A 23,797-nucleotide genomic window follows, 5' to 3' on the forward strand; every position below is an offset into this window, starting at 1 on the left:
ACCCAGACAGCACTGACCCTCTCACAACGGGATGGAATGCATAGTATAACCTAAGATGAACGACTCAAGCCGTTTACCATAGACCCCCCCCAAGGTCTCGGTCTGTGTAAGTGTTAGCACACAGGGATACCTCTGCGGGTCAGGGGCAATAAGCAGACCAGAGTGGCCCCGCCCCGATCAGAAAACATTGAGTCGGATGTCTCAGCTTCCTCTTCCGTCTCTGGTATAAGGAGCAGCAGTAATTCCACTGAGGAATAATAACTGGAAACTGCGTCCAAGATGCCTGACCATTGTTTTCAAGGTAATCTACTCACTTTCGCATGCCGATTTATGGAACGTCTATATCCAGGTTACATCTGGTTTACGGCTGAGAGTTTCCTTTTGTGAGGTGGAGACTTCGCAAACCGGAACTCCCAATTTCTAATAGGTATGGACCCAGAACTAAATCACGCAGCTGATCAAATAACGCAAGATTTTTGTTCTGGGTTAACCGAGATTTGTTTTCTGTTCACCCCTATAATGGTTAAATTGAGGATTCAGGATGCTAGAGCTGTCTTCTACACAAAGTTCTAAGGAAACAGAACTCAGATAGCCAGGCAGAGAAGAGGGTTGTATTTCGCAGATGTGGCCGGTTACATTCTGTATTACAAAACCCTTCAAAAAGTGAGACTCTCCACCTCATTAGTCTTTCATTCAAAATTATATTATTTATTTAAAACAAAGTGCATAACTTAAATCAACAAACATGTCTGTCTGATCAACAGCTGTGGGCTCATCGAGGCAGACTTTAGGGTAAACATTGTGTTCATGTTGTTTAAATGAAGATAACGAGACTCCCAAATGATACCAAACACTAGACAGATAGCTGCTTGCCTCAGTAGGGTACATGGATGAAAACAAAGATAATATGATAACTTAACATTGTTTGTCAGTTAAAGTGGTGGCTTTTCTGAAGATAATTAAGCTACATTGTACCCTGATCTTTGATCTGTATGTGCTTAGCCAACTCCTACTTTAGTCTAGATACTGTAGATATGCATGACCAGGCTAACTATGGTAGCTGGGTATATAACAACTAAAACAGCGTAGAAACCATGCATAAAAGAAAGACAATGCCCTGAAACACAAACAACGGTTACCTGTTTGTTTGCATGTTGATCAATATAACACCAAGGATAAGTTCCCATTCAGCTTTGGGAGTATTACAAGGTAAAGCATGATTGTCCAAAGAGTAACTTCCACCAGGATGGATAAATATGTAAAAGTCGTTGCTTGGCTATCTGAAAGAGCCATGTGTGATAGTGGCACGTCAACATGCATAGCCTGGGAGAACAGGTATGTATACTCACATACTCCTACACTTATCTTATCATGAAATAGCATAACGTTAAGATAACCAAACCTAAAATGTACGCTTGAAATAAAACATCAAAAGTAAATAAAAGAAAGACTACATGATCTAATCCCTGGAAAACTGAATCAGAGTGAACAGAACCCTGAGTAAAGTGACTTCTTTCGAAAGCCTGACTCACATTTTCTTGAGGTGGTGGTCACCAACCCCTGGTCCTAGGGAGCAACAGGGTGTGCAGGCTTTTGTTCCAACCCATCGTGAACACACCTGATTCAGCTAGTCAGTTCATCTTAATGACCTAGATTAGCTGAACCAAGTGTGTTAGTGCTGGGTTGGAACAAAACCTTGCATACCCTGTGGCCCTCAAAGACCATGATTGGTAACCACTGCCGTAAACAGAAGGATTCTCTGTTGTTTCTCATCTTCCTCTTAAAAGAGTCTGGTCATCATTGATTGCAGCCCAGCCTCTTCCTCCCCTCATTATCCTCAGTGGCCCAGCCTCTTCCTCCCCTCATTATCCTCAGTGGCCCAGCCTCTTCCTCCCCTCATTATCCTCAGTGGCCCAGCCTCTTCCTCCCCTCATTATCCTCAGTGTCATTGTTGTGTGCCCAGCTTGCCTTAAGAGGGGTGAGCTCTGGTGCAATCACATCTCCATCCTAAACAAATGTGAACACAAACACACAGGGATACCAGTGTAAATTTTAAACATTGGGAAAATACTCTGTGTGGTGCAGGTAAGATAGTGATAGCTAGCTGGCTTGGCCTTGCACTGTCATCTTCCCCACACAATGTAAAAACGCTAAAAGCTTGAGGTAAAATGATATATAAAGGAAAGAGCGAGGCCTCCTGACCTGAGGTTTGGAGAAGTTCATATCCATACACCACTGGACAAAGTTCTTCTTAGCTGCCTCCATGGTCCTCTCATCAGTCTTCTTACAGTAGACCCTGATAAGCTGCTCAGCAAACCTTTCTGGCAGCAGCTTGGACACCTACAGGAACAACAATTGCCTTATATCATGTTTCCAAGCTCCAAAGATTATTGGATAATTCTAAAATAGGTATACGTAAGTGCATTGAAGTAGTGACCTGGTCCTTGCTGATCTGGTAAGCTTTGGTTGGGTCGTTCTTACAGTAGAAACGCATGTTGTTGATGGGGTTCTTCTCCTTCATACCCCAGTCCATGTTGATGATCTGATGGAGAGAAAGATAGGGAGGCGAGATGGACATGCAAAGAGATACCCATTTTCAACAGAGCAACTGGTAACAAAGGGTTACCTATAGAGAAGGCGGGGGGGATGGTATGGTAAAATGTATTCAATCAGTTCCCTGATTGAGGTGAAAAGACTGGACACTCACATGGACAACAAAGTCCCCTGGCTGCAGAGTAACATTTTGAAGGTCATTCTGAGGCCTGGACCTCGCCACACAGCCTGCCCAGTCCAGGAGCTTTTCCTGGGGGAAGAGAAGACGAGGATGAGAGGCACACAGGGGCGGAAATCACGACCCCCCCATCCTGGGAAAAATATGATTTGTCCCCCCCAATATATCACTGAAACATAACTATGTCATTTAAATAATATTCATAATACGCAATGAAAGCAATTGTGCTGATTATAGACACTTAATAGCGCGTTTTTAAGTTTCAAAAGATTGCGACACCCCCGCCCTTTGCCTCACAATGGTTTGATCCATTGCCAGTTCCTTAGCTTGCTAGGTAACAGAGAGGTCGTATCTACTGTCTGAAAGGCACTCAATGCACGTAACTGCCGTGAGGTTCATCCAGTCAATCGCGTGCACACACACTAGCTGAATATGCAGAGCTAGCGCGCAAATATTAACTATTAAGCTAGCTAGTACCAATTCCATTTATGTGGCCTCGTCAAAGATGGAATCAGCATGCAGATGATGTAAGTTACTGCTTCAAAGTCCCTGTGATAAGGTTAGCGATAAACTGAAGTCCAAACTGAACAGAACTACACTCTCTTCTACCATTGTCTTAAATATATTTAATGGTCTCGTTGCAAAAGCTAAATTGTCGCAAGGGAACTTTTATTTATTTATTTTATTTCACCTTTATTTAACCCGGGTAGCAAAGATTATAGCAAACACCACTGAAACTGAATTGGTGCTCGCTAGCTTTGCAAATTCAGCTATTGTTGGAAGCCAGCCAATATGAAACAAACTATTAAAATTACAAAAGGTTGCAGCATATGTTGTGTAAATGGTGAACTCATACAGCTGTCAACTCTTGTCATTTTAATCTGTTTCACATTTGCTAGCTACCTTTTAGATCGAAGCCCAAATAGAATGATTGAAGATGATAGAAGCCCATCTCCTACTGTAAATAACCTACACACTGTGTGTGTAGCCAGCCAGCCAGCCAGCCAGGTAGAAAAATGGCAGAAAAATAAAAGACGGACATCAGAGTATTTTTCAATACACCAAAACGCAAAGTAAGAACCCTAGTAGCCTAATATCTCAGACTAGTTGATAAAATGTTCATAAGAAAGAAATGAAATTCTAATGGAAATGTTTCACAATGATGTCATTAGGCAGAGCAGGCAACAGATGGCACACAGATAGCAGAGTTGGGGACAGATATGCAGGGACAGACTGGCAGAGACAGGGAGTCTCAGGTAAGTTTGTTGAGTCTTTGTTTGGCAACATTATGAAAGGTTCTCAATTTGTTTGACTTGTAAAATAGGAACATAATTGGAAAATGCCATGGATACCCCCACTCTCAACTTAAACTGGTGACTGAACTAAGATTTGTTAAAGGCAATGGTATTGCTGTTGTGATTAGTTGTGTAGTTTTGGGTACCGGTAGTTAGGAGTACGGCAAACACCTTATTTCTTTGGTTCCTCAATATACATTTACCATATTACAATGTAGGCTATGTGTTACAGCACTACTTTTGGTGTCCCCCTCAGGAATGGCTCTTGAGAAAATCTCATGTAATTGTCCCCTCCAAAGTGGATATCAGATTTTCGCCCCTGGAGGCACATAATATGAATCTCGTAGAAAGCTCCGCTAGTAAGCCCTGGAAGGATATCCTCTCTCCAAACACACGCACACACACACCTGTGAAACCTCCACGCGCTTCTCAGCCTGTGTCTCTCCCACACACTTGTAGAGGCGTCTGCAGGTGATGTTTTGGAGGATCTCTCTGGCCTCAGCCAGCTCAGAGGACGACGAGTACAGAATCTGCTCAATCACATGGTCTACAGGGGAAGGGAGGAGAGAGGGAGAGAGACAGGGGAGAGGGAGAGACAAGGTGATAAGGAGCGTGGGAAGATGATAGGTAATCATGCAAACCAAAGCCAGCAGTAATTGTATGGACAGGAATGTACCACACAAAAAAAACAGGTATGGCAAACCCAGCCTGTTTGGACAGCCTTGACGCATAAAACTCTCAAAGCTCTGGTTGTCTGGGTAAGTAGAACAGACCAGAGCCATTGTACACTTTATATTTCTATGGGGTTGAACGGACCAGTGAGTTTAGTGTAGGCCTCCATGTCGTCTATTGCTGTGGAGATGGTGAACATCTTTCCCCCTGAACCTTGAATCTGGATGTGGGGGTCCGCCTTGATAAAGGCCTCTGTGATCCTGAAAAAAGACAATATAACATCTCATTTTCAACATATAACATACAGCAGAAAAAAAACGAAATTTCTGAGAACCTGTATGAATGTATAAAAGATAGGAAATAAAACAGATATACAGTACCAGTCCAAAGTTTGGACACACCTACTCATTCCAGGGTTTTTCCCTTTGTTTTCTACTTTGTAGAATGATAATGAAGACATCAAAATTAAGAAATATTAAACAAATCAAAATATATTTTATATTTGAGATTCTTCAAAGTAGCCGCCCTTTGCCTTGATGACAGCTTTGCACACTCTTGGATCCTGGGGTAAACGTTGAACATTGTTATACTCAGAGTATAGGAACATTAGTTACAAAGGAGACATGAGGGGTCCATAATGAAGCTTGGGAGGGATATCATGTCTCTCAGGATTGGGTTAGAGGTTAGTTTAACATGGATCCAGATATCATGTCTCTCAGGATTGGGTTAGAGGTTAGTTTAACATGGATCCAGATATCATGTCTCTCAGGATTGGGTTAGAGGTTAGTTTAACATGGATCCAGATATCATGTCTCTCAGGGTTGGGTTAGAGGTTAGTTTAACATGGATCCAGATATCATGTCTCTCAGGGTTGGGTTAGAGGTTAGTTTAACATGGATCCAGATATCATGTCTCTCAGGATTGGGTTAGAGGTTAGTTTAACATGGATCCAGATATCATGTCTCTCAGGATTGGGTTAGAGGTTAGTTTAACATGGATCCAGATATCATGTCTCTCAGGGTTGAGTTAGAGGTTAGTTTAACATGGATCCAGATATCATGTCTCTCAGGATTGGGTTAGAGGTTAGTTTAACATGGATCCAGATATCATGTCTCTCAGGATTGGGTTAGAGGTTAGTTTAACATGGATCCAGATATCATGTCTCTCAGGGTTGGGTTAGAGGTTAGTTTAACATGGATCCAGATATCATGTCTCTCAGGATTGGGTTAGAGGTTAGTTTAACATGGATCCAGATATCATGTCTCTCAGGATTGGGTTAGAGGTTAGTTTAACATGGATCCAGATATCATGTCTCTCAGGATTGAGTTAGAGGTTAGTTTAACATGGATCCAGATATCATGTCTCTCAGGTTAGACGTTAGTTTAACATGGATCCAGATATCATGTCTCTCAGGATTGGGTTAGAGGTTAGTTTAACATGGATCCAGATATCATGTCTCTCAGGATTGGGTTAGAGGTTAGTTTAACATGGATCCAGATATCATGTCTCTCAGGATTGGGTTAGACGTTAGTTTAACATGGATCCAGATATCATGTCTCTCAGGATTGAGTTAGAGGTTAGTTTAACATGGATCCAGATATCATGTCTCTCAGGTTAGACGTTAGTTTAACATGGATCCAGATATCATGTCTCTCAGGATTGGGTTAGAGGTTAGTTTAACATGGATCCAGATATCATGTCTCTCAGGATTGGGTTAGAGGTTAGTTTAACATGGATCCAGATATCATGTCTCTCAGGATTGGGTTAGACGTTAGTTTAACATGGATCCAGATAGCATGTCTCTCAGGATTGGGTTAGAGATTAGTTTAACATGGATCCAGATATCATGTCTCTCAGGATTGGGTTAGAGGTTAGTTTAACATGGATCCAGATATCATGTCTCTCAGGGTTTGGTTAGAAGAAACCACACTTTGAAACCAAGATAAATAAAATAAAAGAATGATAGTAAAAAGCTTTGGAGCACATTGAATTAAATTCTGGGAAAAAGGCAAACTCAGCACCATAATTCATTGAAACAGATGGCTCATTCATCACACAACCAACTGATATTGCCAACTACATTAATGATTTTTTTCCATTGGCAAGATTAGCAAATTTAGGCATAACATGCCAGCAACAAACGCTGACACTACACATCCAAGTATATCTGACAAATTATGAAACGACAATAATTATACTTTTGAATTCCTTAAAGTGAGTGTGGAAGAGGTGAACAAATTATTGTTGTCTATCAACAATGACAAGCCACTGAGGTCTGACAACTTGGATGGAAGTACTGTGGATAACAGGGGATGATGTTGACACATCTTCAATTTGACCCTACTAGAAAGTGTGTGCCCTTAGGCCTGGAGGGAAGTTAAAGTCATTCCGCTACCTAAGAATAGTAAAGCCCCCTTTACTGGCTAAAATAGCCGACCAATCAGCCTGTTACCAACCCTTAGTAAACTTCTGTAAAAATAGTGTTTGACCAGATACAATGCTATTTCACAGTAAACAAATTGACAGACTTTCAGCACGCTCATAGGGACACTCAACAAGCACAGCACTTACACAAATGACTGATGATTGGCTGAGAGAAATTGATGAGGAAATGATTGTGTTGTGAGACTTCAGTGCAGATTTTGACGTTATCGATCATAGTCTGCTGATGGAAAAACGTATGTGTTATGGCTTTACACCCCCTGCTATAATGGCTTTACACCCCCTGCTATAATGTGGATAAAGAGTTACCTGTCTAACAGAACACAGAGGGGGTTCTTTAATGGAAGCCTCTCCAACATAATCCAGGTAGAAGCAGGAATTCCCCAGGGCAGCTGTTTTTTCGATCTTTACTAATGACATGTCACTGGCTTTGAGTAAAGGGTTAGGGTTAGGCTTTGAGTAAAGGCAGTGGCATGCTGTTAACCTGTTGGGGCTAGGGGGCAGTATTTTCACGGCTGGATAAAAAAACGTACCCGATTTAATCTGGTTACTAATCCTACCCAGTAACTAGAATATGCATATACTTATTATATATGGATAGAAAACACCCTAAAGTTTCTAAAACTGTTTGAATGGTGTCTGTGAGTATAACAGAACTCATTTGGCAGGCAAAAACCTGAGACATTTTCTTCCCCTGGTTTTGTCGCACCTGGACTACTGTTCAGTCGTGTGGTCAGGTGCCACAAAGAGGGACTTGGGAAAATTGCAGTTGGCTCAGAACAGGGCAGCACGGCTGGCCCTTGGATGTACACAGAGAGCTAAAATTAATAATATGCATGTCAATCTCATGGAAGAGAGATTGACTTCCTAATTACTTGTTTTTGTAAGAGGTGTTGACAAGCTGAAGGTACCGAGAAGTATTGACATGTTGAATGCACCGAGCTGTCTGTCTAAACTGCTGGCACACAGCTCAGACACCCATACATACCCCACAAGACATGCCACCAGAGGTCTGTCTAAACTACTGGCACACAGCTCAGACACCCATACATACCCCACCAGAGGTCTGTTTAAACTACTGGCACACAGCTCAGACACCCATACATACCCCACAAGACATGCCACCAGAGGTCTGTTTAAACTACTGGCACACAGCTCAGACACCCATACATACCCCACAAGACATGCCACCAGAGGTCTGTTTAAACTACTGGCACACAGCTCAGACACCCATCCATACCCCACAAGACATGCCACCAGAGGTCTCTTCACAGTGCCCAAGTCCAGAACAGACTATGGGAGGAGCACAGTACTACATAGAGCCATGACTACATGGAACTCTATTCCACATCAGGTAACTGATGCAGCAGGAGAATCAGATTTAAACAGCTGATAAAAACACACCTTATGGAACAGCGGGGAGTGTGAAGTAACAAACATAGGCACATACACAAGATAACACTGATTTTTCGTTGTAGATGTGTAGTAGTGGAGTAAAGGCCTGAGGACTGAACACTCAGTGTGTTGTAGATGTGTAGTAGTGGAGTAAAGGCCTGAACACTCAGTGTGTTGTAGATGTGTAGTAGTGGAGTAAAGGCCTGAACACTCAGTGTGTTGTAGATGTGTAGTAGTGGAGTAAAGGCCTGAACACTCAGTGTGTTGTAGATGTGTAGTAGTGGAGTAAAGGCCTGAACACTCAGTGTGTTGTAGATGTGTAGTAGTGGAGTAAAGGCCTGAACACTCGGTGTGAATTCTGTAACGAATGTATTGTAATGTTTTTAAAATTGTATAACTGCCTTCATTTTGCCAGACCCCAGGAAGAGTAGCCGCCGCCTTGGATCCATAATAAATACAAGATACAAATACCCCCACACACAGGGCATGAGTGGTCACTGAATGGTTTGATGAGCATGAACATGATGTAAACCATATGCCATGGCTGTCTCAGTCACCAGATCTCAACCCAATTGAACACTTATGGGATATTCCACCACAATCAACAAAACAACAAATGATAGAATTTATTGTGGAAGAATGGTGTCGCATCCCTCCAATTGACTTCCAGACACTTAGAAACTATGCCGAGGTGCATTGAAGCTGTTCTGGCTCGTAGTGGCCCAACAGCCTATTAAGATACTGTGTTGGTGTTTACTCTATTTTGGCAGTTACCTATATTAAAACACCTGCTGAGGTGAGAGTACTTACATTGTCTCTATGATGTTGCCCACCTTGTGCTGGTAGGCTCTTCTATGCAGGCAGTTGCGTGTGTGGAACATGTCATACAGATTACCCACTTCCTGTATGTGGACAACACACATGGATATCACCACTAAACTAGGTTAATCCCTAACTACTTTACCAATAATGAAAAGTTGAAGGAAAACATAAATGAAGGGAATGAATGGGAGGTGTAATCGAGGGCCAAGCTGAAGCATTTACCTTGTCTCGGGTGCAGATGTGCTTCTTCCCGTCCACCTCACACACACGGGCAAACTTGAGAAAGCGACGGTAGTCAAAGTTATTTTGGATACCCAGGTGGAAGCAGTCCCTGTGGGGTGAGAAAGTGAGGGAGTCTCTGTTGGTTTTGTCTGGGTTTTCCTTTACCTGTCAAACTGTTTTTGATGTATCCATTATGTTAAAATGTTGTTTAAAAATAAAAATAAATAATAATTTCAATGTTCTTGTTGTCATTTATGTAAAAAAAAGATCTCACTAAACAAAATGTAAATGTTTATGCATTTCCTCGAGACTAGGGTTGCAAAGGGTCGGAAACTTTCCCGGAATTTTTCCATGGGAAGTTAAGCCCGGGAATTTTGCTTAAATTCATTAAAAAAAAGTTATTTTATAACAGTGAACCTTTTTTATGGGATACACATTAGGCAATTCTAGGTCTTGTGGCATATTTTGGTTAAACTATCCCCAATTCAATGGAATTGCAACCCTCTGCATGCACAGTGCATTCTTCCATCACATGTACAGCTGATTCTCAAGATCTGGTACTCTAATGAGATGCTATTGAGCCCACACTACTACACTGTCTGAGCCAAGGACTACATGCTTTCTGGTAAGTTTTGATTACAATACTGGGTGGGGTGAATATATTTTATGACAGATTATTTTTGGTTAACTAGTAAATAGTAGCCTACATCAAAGTGTGTTTAAATCATTTCTAACTTGTTAACAATTTCTGCTAGTTATTGCTACTATGTGGGTTTTAGCTTGAGCCTGTTAATTCAGCTGTTTTCATACATGTTTCATTTTAAAACATTTATCTGACAAATGAGTTGTTTAATCTAACTACTTAATTATTTATCTGTATATGGAATTGTATTTGTTGTTCTTTTACTCATGTTTTTCTAATCTTCACAGGAAAAGGCCACAGGCACTATCTGATGTGTGGAGACATTTCACTGCAGCTAATGTAGAAGGACAAGCTGTGTACATTTGCAAATACTGTTCCAAATCATATGTGAGACAGAATAGCAACAACAAAAAAATCCAGAAAAACACATGTCAAAAATGTTATAAATTGATTAGCATTTTAATGAGGGAAATAAGTATTTGACCCCCTCTGCAAAACATGACTTAGTACTTGGTGGCAAAACCCTTTTTGGCAATCACAGAGGTCAGATGTTTCTTGTAGTTGGTCACCAGGTTTGCACACATCTCAGGAGGGATTTTGTCCCACTCCTCTTTGCAGATCTTCTCCAAGTCATTAAGGTTTCGAGGCTGACGTTTGGCAACTCGAACCTTCAGCTCCCTCCACAGATTTTCTATTGGATTAAGGTCTGGAGACTGGCTAGGCCACTCCAGGACCTTAATGTGCTTCTTCTTGAGCCACTCCTTTGTTGCCTTGGCCGTGTGTTTTGGGTCATTGTCATGCTGGAATACCCATCCACGACCCATTTTCAATGCCCTGGCTGAGGGAAGGAGGTTCTCACCCAAGATTTGACGGTACATGGCCCCGTCCATCGTCCCTTTGATGCGGTGAAGTTGTCCTGTCCCTTAGCAGAAAAACACTCCCAAAGCATAATGTTTCCACCTCCATGTTTGACGGTGGGGATGGTGTTCTTGGGGTCATAGGCAGCATTCCTCCTCCTCCAAACATGGCGAGTTGAGTTGATGCCAAAGAGCTCCATTTTGGTCTCATCTGACCACAACACTTTCACCAGTTGTCCTCTGAGTCATTCAGATATTCATTGGCAAACTTCAGACGGGCATGTATATGTGCTTTCTTGAGCAGGGGGACCGTGCGGGCGCTGCAGGATTTCAGTCCTTCACGGCGTAGTGTGTTACCAATTGTTTTCTTGGTGACTATAGTCCCAGCTGCCTTGAAATCATTGAAAAGATCCTCCCGTGTAGTTCTGAGCTGATTCCTCACCGTTCTCATGATCATTGCAACTCCACGAGGTGAGATCTTGCATGGAGCCCCAGGCCGAGGGAGATTGACAGTTCTTTTGTGTTTCTTCCATTTGCGAATAATCACACCAACTGTTGTCACCTTCTCACCAAGCTGCTTGGCGATGGTCATGTAGCCCATTCCAGCCTTGTGTAGGTCTACAATCTTGTCCCTGACATCCTTGGAGAGCTCTTTGGTCTTGGCCATGGTGGAGAGTTTGGAATCTGATTGATTGATTGCTTCTGTGGACAGGTGTCTTTTATACAGGTAACAAGCTGAGGAGCACTCCCTTTAAGAGTGTGCTCCTAATCTCAGCTTGTTACCTGTATAAAAGACACCTGGGAGACAGAAATCTTTCTGATTGAGAGGGGGTCAAATACTTATTTCCCTCATTAAAATGCCAATCAATTTATAACATTTTGACATGCATTTTTCTGGATTTTTTTGTTGTTATTCTGTCTCTCACTGTTCAAATAAACCTACCATTAAAATTATAGATTGATCCTTTCTTTGTCAGTGGGCAAACGTACAAATTCAGCAGGGGATCAAATACTTTTTCCCCTCACTGTAAATGTGATCATACTTTTTATTCACAAATGCGAGTGAAATGCTCGCACTGTGGAGCCCTGACCACCCACCAACATGGCTGGTGAAATAGACATCTTACCTGCCAATGCCAAAATCTACCCGCATTTGGCAGTTGTTCATTTTAGGCCCTGAAGATAATTTAAGAAAAGTTGCCCATAGTGCACTATTTTCCTAATATACTCCAATGGTCCTATGTATTGTTACATCTCTAATATAGCTTACTCCAGAAATGATCATAGTTTCTAAAAGGGATAAACTCCAACTGGGGGACTCACCTGGCAAAGTAGTCCCACTTGTCCACGTCGATGCCGTTCCTTTTGTTGGCCACAATCTCATAGAGGAAGGACTTCTTCTCTGGTCGGCCCTTATATGGCCACTGTGAAGAGAAAAAGAACAGACTCAGAATCCTGTGAGAACCGAGCATGAAACTCCAAATTAAATTCAACCCGTAGACAATTAACTGCTAGAAAGCATAAATAAATCATATTCATGAAGTAATATTGATTGATGTTTGTTGACTGATTGATGCTGATAGATGATTGTAACGTTTACCGCCCCAGCGGTGAAGGTTTCAGTGAGGAGGCAACAAGGGTCAGAATGGCATGCTGCCGGATTTCAGGCGTTGATTGAGGTCTGGTTTCATTTGAGAGCTCTACTATGATTTGATTTATTCAGTTTACCCCCAATTTATATTTTCTGTTTTGTTATCGTCATCTTTGGGCCTCTTCACCGAAACTTCTACCGCTCGGGCGGTCTCTGTTACCATCGGTGTCAGAAGTGGGGAAACGAACCCACGCCTACATGATTCTTAAATTGATTGATTGACTAACCGGCTCACTGGCTGGCTGATTTACTCCCTGGCTGAGAAGGACAGTGTTCTGTGGTCCAGCAATCTGCTCCTTGATGAAGACCAGGTCATCAGGAAGGACCAGGCCATGCTCCTTCATCACCGGCTCTAAGGCGTTCTCACGCACCAGGTGGTCAAACATTGCCAGGGACGCCTCCTCGTGCTGCAACACACACAAGGTGAGCGTACACACAAATACAGGTGACCTGCACATTTTTGAGCAAACACAGGAAGATATAGACACAAACATCAGACATGGAGAGCGAAAAAGAAACAGAATGAGGAAAGAAAGGTCTTACCTTCCACTTAGATTCTGGACGCACTTTAGGGATGAACATCCCATCAAACATATGGGAGAAAGGACCATGACCTGGAGAGTGAGAGATATCACATTTATGAGACAGTAAGATTGAAAAAAGTGTGTATATATATATATATATATATATATATATATATGTGTGTGTGTGTGTGTGTGTGTGTGTGTGTGTGTGTGTGTGTGTGAGACTCACCCAGGTCGTGACAGAGACTGGCGATCTGGACACACAATATGTCTCTATGGGAGATGAAGAGCTCTGGTTGTCTCTCATTCAACTCCTGGACCAGCAGACCTGCCAGGTAACCCACCCTGAAACACACAACCACAACAACCATAACAACCATTTTCCAACTCATGAAACCTGCTAGGTAACCACTGGGAACTGAGAGCTTAAGGAAGAGGCTGAAAAGGATTTTTCTGTTGTGCCTGTTCAAATCAATGACAAGACAAATTTCTTCAGCCTCCTGAGGTTGAATATTGCGCCTTCTTCACCACGCTGTCTGTGTGGGTGGACCATTTCAGTTTGTCCGTGATGTGTACGCCGAGGAACTTAAAACTTTACACCTTCTCCACTACTGTCCCGTCGATGTGGATAGGGGGGTGCTCCCTCAAGTCCACGATCATCTCCTTTGTTTTGCTGACGTTGAGTGTGAGGTTATTTTCCTGACACCACACAAACACTTTGAATGCAGGGTAGCGCCTCTAAAACCACATAGACTAAATCCCAATTTGCGCATTACACTCTGCATCATGCATTTAAAAAGGTGTACACACCCTCTATAGGTCAAGCCCACACACCTTTAAACTATGAAGTGCTCAGGCACCCACACTTGTACTCTATGCTAGTGCAAACTTACACACACTCCTACATACCCTATGGAGTGTTCAGGCACCCACACTTGTACTCTACGCTAGTGCATACTCACACACTCCTACATACCCTATGGAGTGTTCGAAGCGGTTGTGGGAGGCTCCAGGGAAGACGAAGTATGTTCCTCCCAGCTGCTTAATGTGGCGGAGCCTCTGGAACTGAGGGGTGTCGATGATACAGACCAACAGAGGATGCATCTCTATATGTCCATGGATGGGGTCAATAAACACCTACAGGAGACAATAATACATCTTAGTGCTGATACTACTATTCCTCTATTGTTCCCTCTCTGGAATAGAAAAGGGTGCATCTCTAGTTATGTGGCCGTGGGTAGAGTAGGGTCATTACACTTGCAATAGAATTGAAAAACATTATAAAACAGGGAATAGAGAACATGATGGAATAGAAAAACAGCTATTACTCAGGGTGTTTTACTTCTTTCACCATAATAAATAAATAAATTAAATGAAGTACAATGTGGTTGAGGTGATTTTCTCTCCCATGGATTATTCTCTCTCTCTCCCTGTCCGTCAGTCTCTCTATGTGGGCTCAAAGTCAATGTTTCCCCTTTTGCTAATCATTTTCAGGATGGTCAAACGTTTTCAGTGTAAACTTAAATGACTAAAACCAGATATAAAGTATGTAGAAAAGACAGTGGAGCAATATTGTTTTTTAATAAGATCATATTTAAGAACTAAGAATCACCAAAATAAAAAATAGACAAATCAGGGAGAATCTGAAATGTTGGGGCCTCCATGTATTTTGTTATAATGTTTGAGTCACTCAGATAGCATAAGAACAAGGCATAATGTTAACTCAGCCCCATGGCAAAGTGTGTAGAATTGCAGGATATTAACTTTGAAACTGCAACTTTTCTCTCAGCACAATGACAAATATGTAGAACAGCAGGAAACTAGCTTTAAACTTTAAAATGGTATTTCTGACCCATAGTAAAATGTGTAGAATTTCAGAAAATTCAGATTAAAAGAGCAACACTTGGGCTCTGCAGCCAAAAGGGCCTCTAAAACCTCTATTGTGTCCCCTGGTCTCTGCAGCCAAGAGGGCCTCTAAAACCTCTATTGTGTTACCTTGGGCTCTGCAGCCAAGAGGGCCTCTAAAACCTCTATTGTGTTACCTTGGCCTCTGCAGCCAAGAGGGCCTCTAAAACCTCTATTGTGTTACCTTGGTCTCTGCAGCCAAGAGGGCCTCTAAAACCTCTATTGTGTTACCTTGGTCTCTGCAGCCAAGAGGGCCTCTAAAACCTCTATTGTGTCCCCTGGGCTCTGCAGCCAAGAGGGCCTCTAAAACCTCTATTGTGTTACCTTGGGCTCTGCAGCCAAGAGGGCCTCTAAAACCTCTATTGTGTTACCTTGGGCTCTGCAGCCAAGAGGGCCTCTAAAACCTCTATTGTGTTACCTTGGGCTCGGCAGCCAAGAGGGTCTCTAAAACCTCTATTGTGTTACCTTGGTCTCTGCAGCCAAGAGGTCCTCTAAAACCTATATTGTGTTACCTTGGGCTCTGCAGCCAAGAGGGCCTCTAAAACCTCTATTGTGTTACCTTGGGCTCTGCAGCCAAGTGGGCCTCTAAAACCTCTATTGTGTTACCTTGGCCTCTGCAGCCAAGAGGGCCTCTAAAACCTCTATTGTGTTACCTTGGTCTCTGCAGCCAAGAGGGCCTCTAAAACCTCTATTGTGTAACCTGGGTCTCTGCAGCCAAGAGGGCCTCTAAAACCTCTATTGTGTTACCTTGGTCTCTGCTGCAATCTGCCACAGCTTCTTCAGGCAGTGCAGAATCTGCAGCCGTGTGCCAAGAGGCCTGAGGAGAGAGAGAGAGAGTCAGTTCATAATCATGACACCAAAATCAGAACATCACAATCCTCAAGAAATTGACTAAGAGAAATATGTCACAACAAATCAACCAAAATTAGAAGGTGCACATTAGATTGGAACACGGAAATGACCCCACCCCATACTGAAACCACACCACACATACCTTATGCCCATATTCTCCAGATGTGTCTCTGTGAGGTATCGTAACCCCACTCCTGTTATCTGTTGCTCTGTGTGGGGGAAAACCAAACAAAAAGGACAGATCATCTTTCCTGTGTGCAAGTCTACCAACCTTCTTCTTCATCAGATGAATTCAGTTATTTGGCTGGAACAACCTTGATGCTGGGCACTAACAGATACCATAGAGAAAGTAAGGAGGGTAGATTGTGATGGGGGATGGATGGGTGGTTACTTAGCCCAATAATGGATTAAAGAAGCCTTATGGTCGGGGTGGGAAATGTACTTTTTGGTCTACCAACAGTAGTGGCTGGTGGATGCCCAAATTTTACCAGACACATTTTGGGGGGCAAAATTCATAAAGAAATCACAGAAAATGCATGCACATGTTTTGTAATGTTAAAACACTTACTGAATGGTTGTGAAATTGATTGAAAGTGATTTCAAAGAAAAGAGCGCAACAGATCGAGACAGACAGTAGTGGATATCAGTGTGTGTTCCAGCCGGCAAGGTCTCCATATTTCACTCTCTTGTTTGAACCTATGCTGCACCCCACCCCATTTTCACCACCGTAATGTTGAAAATATTCTCTTACAGAGCTGACACACACACACACACACACACACACACACACACACAATGGGCTTTGGATCCCAAAAATATTCTCAGAAATGCGCTGTGTGACCACCTGCCAATGTGGATGGAAATATTAGACCTTCTACCTGCCAATGCCAAAATGTACTAACATTTAGCTGGTGGCTGGTGTTAATTTCCCACCCTGCTTATAGTCCAAGGACCTTATATGTTCAGTTTAAAAGGTTGAATTGGCTCTGGAACCCAAAACAGCCAAATACTCCATCTAAACGTAAATCGATTCTCGATTGCGATACGGTTCTAGAAACATAAATCACATCAAAATAATTTCACAACTGAAAAATACAGACTTACTGTACACTGTTTTAACAGAGTTGCAGCAGGCAGTACTTTCATATCACATCAAAATACAGAGTTACTGGACACTGTTTAATACAGACTTACTGGACACTGTTTAATACAGACCTACTGGACACTGTTTAATACAGACCTACTGGACACTGTTTAATACAGACTTACTGGACACTGTTTAATACAGACTTACTGGACACTGTTTAATACAGACCTACTGGACACTGTTTAATACAGACTTACTGGACACTGTTTAACATAGACTTACTGGACACTGTTTAACACAGACTTACTGTACACTGTTTAATACAGACTTACTGGACACTGTTTAATACAGACTTACTGGACACTGTTTAACAGAGTTGCAGCAGTATTTTTCAGTAACAAGATGTTTGTGGTGTCCGTCTTCCGGTTACACACAGGTGTTTCGAGACACAGCTAGCTAATTAGCACAGGTAGACTATTCTGTTGTAGTCTGATGGCTGATGGGGAAAATGGTGGAAGTGAATGCTGAGTTTGAATCAAGCAGCACGTCGAGCAAAGGTTGATGAAGATTAATGTTCTGAATGGACAACAGTAGTGTCAAACTGGAACAAAAAAAGAAATTGTCAAAAATTGGAGTGAAGGATACGTCTATGAATGGTAACGAATCGCTTCCTGTTGGGATGCGTTTGTTGAGTAAGGATGCATACAGTATTTGGGAAACCCACTTGAGGTGTTGAAAATAGTGAAGTGTGTGCTGGGAAAAGTCAAGACTGTCAGAGTGACCAAGAGTGGTCTTATTTTGATTCATTGCAGTGGGCCTTAATAAAATAATCCGGACAACAAAAGTTTTGTACTTTGAACTTCGGAGTAGAGAGCCCGTCAAAGGAGTCATCTCAGGGGTGACGACAGATGTTCAGATTTAATACCTGAAGAGAATTCCTGGTGTGGTTGGTGCCTGGAGTCTGACTAACTGGGTGAATGGAGAAAGAGGAAAGACACAGGAGCTCCCCAGAGCTGAGTACCGGCACCTCAAATGTTCTATTGCTTGAGCTCCTCTTCCTCTTATAGAATATCAGCTCAAAAGTATAGTGGAGCTCCTGCACCTCAATATAAACAGTCCCAGCACCCAAAATGAGTACCAGAACCTATTTCAGTCCAAGTCAAGCACTGATAAGAAGTAATCTGGTAGGCATATTTTATAATGAAAGGAAGAGAGCTGGAAAGATTTTTAAAATACATTGAGGAACTATTGTAATTCTCAATGGATGTAAAAACAGACGTTTGTTTGCTTGCTATTTGAGGTGAAGAAAACATTACTTTGAGAAGCTCCACAGGTGGTGGTGCGATAAGCAAATCAGAAATACTATCAGTTCCCCAAATGTGCACATGTATATGGGTTAGGGTTAACCCACATGTATATGGGTTAGGGTTAACCCACATGTATATGGGTTATCCCACATGTATATGGGTTAGGGTTATCCCACATGTATATGGGTTAGGGTTATCCCACATGTATATGGGTTAGGGTTATCCCACATGTATATGGGTTAGGGTTATCCCACATGTATATGGGTTAGGGTTATCCCACATGTATATGGGTTAGGGTTAACCCACATGTATATGGGTTAGGGTTAACCCACATGTATATGGGTTAGGGTTAACCCACATGTATACGGGTTATCCCACATGTATACGGGTTAGGGTTATCCCACATGTATACGGGTTAGGGTTATCCCACATGTATACGGGTTAGAGTTATCCCACATGTATACGGGTTAGAGTTATCCCACATGTATACGGGTTAGGGTTATCCCACATGTATACGGGTTAGGGTTAACCCACATGTATACGGGTTAGGGTTAACCCACATGTATACGGGTTAGGGTTAACCCACATGTATACGGGTTAGGGTTAACCCACATGTATACGGGTTAGGGTTAACCCACATGTATACGGGTTAGGGTTAACCCACATGTATACGAAATATGGCCGTGTGGGAACCCTATCCACAACCCTTTTTTTTTTAAACAATTATTTCTCCCTGCTATGCTTCCAAAACCGTACCGCAAGCGATGCATGTTAATGTTCAGACCAGTAGTATACTGGAGGTGATGGATTTGTTACTGTGTAGTTAAATGTTTTTGCACCAAAGAAAACAACAATACAGATAAAAATGAATAAATAAACGGTGTGCAGGTGTAGTTAGAAGCTCAGGGGCTTGTATAAAAACCACACCACCAAAAACTATATACAATACGTACAGTTGAAGTCGGAAGTTTACATACACCTTAGCCAAATACATTTAAACTCAGTTTTTCACCATTCCTGCCATTTAATCCTAGTAAAAATTCAGTTAGGATCACCACTTTATTTAAAGAATGTAAAATGTCAGAATAATAGTAGAGAGAATGATTTATTTCAGCTTTTTTTCTTTCATCACATTCCCAGAAGGTCAGAAGTTTACATAAACTCAATTAGTATTTGGTAGCATTGCCTGTAAATTGTTTAACTTGGGTCAAACGTTTCAGGTAGCCTTCCACAAGCTTCCCACAATACGTTGGGTGAATTTTGGCCCATTCCTGACAGAGCTGGTGTAACTGAGTCAGGTTTGTAGGCCTCCTTGCTTGCACACGCCTTTTCAGTTCTGCCAACAAATGTTAATTAGGAATGAGGTCAGGGCTTTGTGATGGCCACTCCAATATCTTGAATTTGTTGTCCTTAAGCCTTTCTGCCACAACTTTGGAAGTATTCTTTGGATCATTGTCCATTTGGAAGACCAATTTGCGACCAAGCTTTAACTTCCTGACTGATGTCTTGAGATGTTGCTTCAATACATCCACATTTTCCTACCTCATGACGCCATCTATTTTGTGAAGTGCACCAGTCCCTCCTGCAGCAAAGCACCCCCCACAAAATGATGCTGCCACCCCCGTGCTTCACGGTTGGGATGGTGTTCTTCGGCTTGCAAGCCTCCCCCTTTTTCCTCCAAACATAACGATGCTCATTATGACCAAACAGTTCTATTTTTGTTTCATCAGACCAGAGGACATTTCTCCAAAAAGTATGATCTTTGTCCCCATGTGCAGTTGCAAACTGTAGTCTGGCTTTTTTTATGGCGATTTTGGAGCAGTGGCTTCTTCCTTGCTAAGCGGCCTTTCAGGTTATGTCGTTTCCCCCAGCATCTTCACAAGGTCCTTTGCTGTTGTTCTGGGATTGATTTGCACTTTTTTCGCACCAGAGTACATTCATCTCTAGGAGACAGAATGCGTCTCCTTCCTGAGCGGTATGATGGCTGCGTGGTCCCATGGTGTTTATACTTGCGTACTATTGTTTGCACAGGTGGTACCTTCAGGCGTTTGGAAATTGCTCCCAAGGATGAACCAGACTTGTGGAGGTCTACAATTTTTTTCTGAGGTCTTGGCTGATTTCTTTTGATTTTTCCCATGATGTCAAGCAAAGAGGCGCTGAGTTTGAAGGTAGGCATTGAAATACATCCACAAGTACACCTCCAATTGAGTCAAATGATGTCAATTAGCCTATCAGAAGCTTCTAAAGCCATGACATCATTTTCTGGAATTTTCCAAGCTGTTTAAAAGGCACAGTCAACTTAGTGTATGTAAACTTCTGACCCACTGGAATTGTGATACAGTGAAATATAAGTGAAATAATCTGTCTGTTAACAATTGTTGGGAAAATTACTTGTGTCATGCACAAGGTAGATGTCCTAACCGACTTGCCAAAACTATAGATTGTTAACAAGAAATTTGTGGAGTGGTTGAAAAACGAGTTTTAATGACTCCAATCTAAGTGTATGTCAACTTCCGACTTCAACTGTAGTTGGCCTAGCTAGGGTACTATAGTTCAAAGGACAATGTAAATTAGTCTTTAGGGTAGTGCGAACGGCCCAGTACATCACTGGGGCCAAGCTTCCTGCCATCTAGGACCTCTATACCAGGCGGTGTCAGAGGAAGGCCCTAAAAATGGTCAAAGACTCCAGCCACTCAAGTCATAGACTGTTCTCTCTGCAACCACATGGTACCGGAGCGCCAAGTCTAGGTCCAAGAGGCTTCTAAACTGCTTCTACCCCCAAGACATAAGACTCCTGAACATCTAATCAAATGGCTACCCAGACTATTTGCATTGCCCCCCCCTCCCCTCTCCACACCACTGCTACTCTCTGTTGTCATCTATGCATAGTCATTTTAATTAACTCTACCTACATGTACATACTACCTCAACTAACCGGTACTGTTATTTTTTTACTGCTCCTCTTTATTACTTTTATCTCTTATTCTTATCCGTATTTTTTTAAACCGCATTGTCGGTTAGGGGCTCGTATGTAAGCATTTCACTGTGAGGTCTACTACACCTGTTGTATTCAGCATTTCACTGTGAGGTCTACTACACCTGTTGTATTCTGCATTTCACTGTGAGGTCTACTACACCTGTTGTATTCAGCATTTCACTGTGAGTTCTACTACACCTGTTGTATTCAGCATTTCACTGTGAGGTCTACTACACCTGTTGTATTCTGCATTTCACTGTGAGGTCTACTACACCTGTTGTATTCAGCATTTCACTGTGAGTTCTACTACACCTGTTGTATTCAGCATTTCACTGTGAGGTCTACTACACCTGTTGTATTCAGCATTTCACTGTGAGGTCTACTACACCTGTTGTATTCAGCATTTCACTGTGAGGTCTACTACACCTGTTGTATTCAGCATTTCACTGTAAGGTCTACTACACCTGTTGTATTCAGCATTTCACTGTGAGGTATACTACACCTGTTGTATTCAGCATTTCACTGTGAGGTCTACTACACCTGTTGTATTCAGCATTTCACTATGAGGTCTACTGCACCTGTTGTAATCAGCATTTCACTGTAAGGTCTACTACACCTGTTGTATTCAGCATTTCACTGTGAGGTCTACTACACCTGTTGTATTCAGCATTTCACTGTAAGGTCTACTACACCTGTTGTATTCAGCATTTCACTGTAAGGTCTACTACACCTGTTGTATTCAGCATTTCACAGTTTTTTTTTCAATTTGATTTGATTTTAGCAATTACTCTGCTGCTGGGTCAGCAGCATCATGTGTATGTAGCTAGTTAGAGAAGACATGCAAAACAGTGATCAGTCAAATATCATGTGTATGTAGCTAGTTAGAGAAGACATGCAAAACAGTGATCTGTCAAATATCATGTGTATGTAGCTAGTTAGAGAAGACATGCAAAACAGTGATCTGTCAAATATCATGTGTATGTAGCTAGTTAGAGAAGACATGCAAAACAGTGATCAGTCAAATATCATGTGTATGTAGCTAGTTAGAGAAGACATGCAAAACAGTGTTCTGTCAAATATCATGTGTATGTAGCTAGTTAGAGAAGACATGCAAAACAGTGATCAGTCAAATATCATGTGTATGTAGCTAGTTAGAGAAGACATGCAAAACAGTGATCTGTCAAATATCATGTGTATGTAGCTAGTTAGAGAAGACATGCAAAACAGTGATCAGTCAAATATCATGTGTATGTAGCTAGTTAGAGAAGACATGCAAAACAGTGTTCTGTCAAATATCATGTGTATGTAGCTAGTTAGAGAAGACATGCAAAACAGTGATCTGTCAAATATCATGTGTATGTAGCTAGTTAGAGAAGACATGCAAAACAGTGATCACAACAATCGAACCTGTGAATTTCTCCTCCCATGCCCCGAGACCTTCCTGACGCAGGTATCTGCAAGTGTCCTCGACATCCCACTGCCTTAAGTCCCCGTCCCGCGACAACCCGGTATAAACGCTCTGCTCCGGGGTTTTGAAATGGTCACTGTCAGCGGTCGGTAAATCTTCTCTGGAACGCTTTCGCTTATCCATATTGATCGGTAATAGAAAAGCGCCGGTAACACAATAAAGCAGTACTCTCGATCACTACTGTAAGTCGCTCTGTCTGCTAAATGACTAAAATGTAAATGTCAAAAATGGTAAACCACACCTTCTTCTTTGGGATTGGGTTGGCGGATCGTAGCCAACTTTTAGGCGCATACACTGCCACCTAATGTATTGGAGTGTGGAGCCAGTCACAGCCTACCGACATGAACGTCCGGTAATACAAAATTGGGAAAAAGGAAAATGACCCTGCCAACTATTAGCCCTCATGAAACTCTCCACATTTCACTATTTAAAATATTCTGCAGTAAAACCTTGCAATACCAAGTATTTCTCTACAGCTGCCACCACAACCTCTATTTCTGTGACCTACATTCTATTTCAGCAGTTAACAACTATGAATACTAAGAAACCCACTTTACTGAAGCACATATTATTCCTATCCCACTCTATTGGTCTCTGCCTACTCATCCTATCAGGATCCCTCACCCTGTACCCATCTTCCTCTACCACTCTCTTCACATTGTTACTCAATTTGAGTCATTTGTGACTCACCACCTGGATTCGGTCTTATGTAGCAAATTTAGAAATTGTGTTTTTTATATTGGATCATTTATATTGGATCATTTATATTGGATCATTTATATTGGATCATTTTATATTGGATCATTTATATTGGATCATTTATATTGGATCATTTATATTGGATCATTTATATTGGATCATTTTATATTGGATAATTCCGACGATACCCCCGGACAGGGCCGGGGGTATCGTCGGATGGGGCCACAGTGTCTCCTGATCCCTCCTGT

The 23,797-nt window shown here is 42.0% G+C and overlaps 1 protein-coding gene across 1 annotated transcript; it reads right to left on the bottom strand.

Moving 5' to 3' along the window:
- Positions 1-1,428: 1,428 nt before the first annotated feature.
- On the bottom strand, positions 1,429-23,110 carry LOC145875883 (deoxynucleoside triphosphate triphosphohydrolase SAMHD1-like). Its single transcript, XM_082971698.1, has 16 exons — positions 22,790-23,110; positions 16,154-16,220; positions 15,907-15,976; positions 14,231-14,391; positions 13,484-13,599; positions 13,274-13,344; positions 12,958-13,137; positions 12,403-12,503; positions 9,580-9,688; positions 9,346-9,437; positions 4,843-4,958; positions 4,434-4,573; positions 2,708-2,803; positions 2,438-2,542; positions 2,203-2,340; positions 1,429-2,007 (listed from the first exon to the last, which is right to left on the bottom strand). The coding sequence occupies exons 1-16, from the start codon at positions 22,971-22,973 to the stop codon at positions 1,906-1,908; spliced, it is 1,848 nt and encodes a 615-aa protein (XP_082827824.1). The 5' UTR covers positions 22,974-23,110; the 3' UTR covers positions 1,429-1,905.
- Positions 23,111-23,797: the final 687 nt, after the last annotated feature.

This window comes from Salmo salar, unplaced genomic scaffold, assembly GCF_965601325.2.
Source record: "Salmo salar unplaced genomic scaffold, fSalSal1 ptg000378l, whole genome shotgun sequence".
NCBI classification, from domain to species: Eukaryota; Metazoa; Chordata; class Actinopteri; order Salmoniformes; family Salmonidae; genus Salmo; species Salmo salar.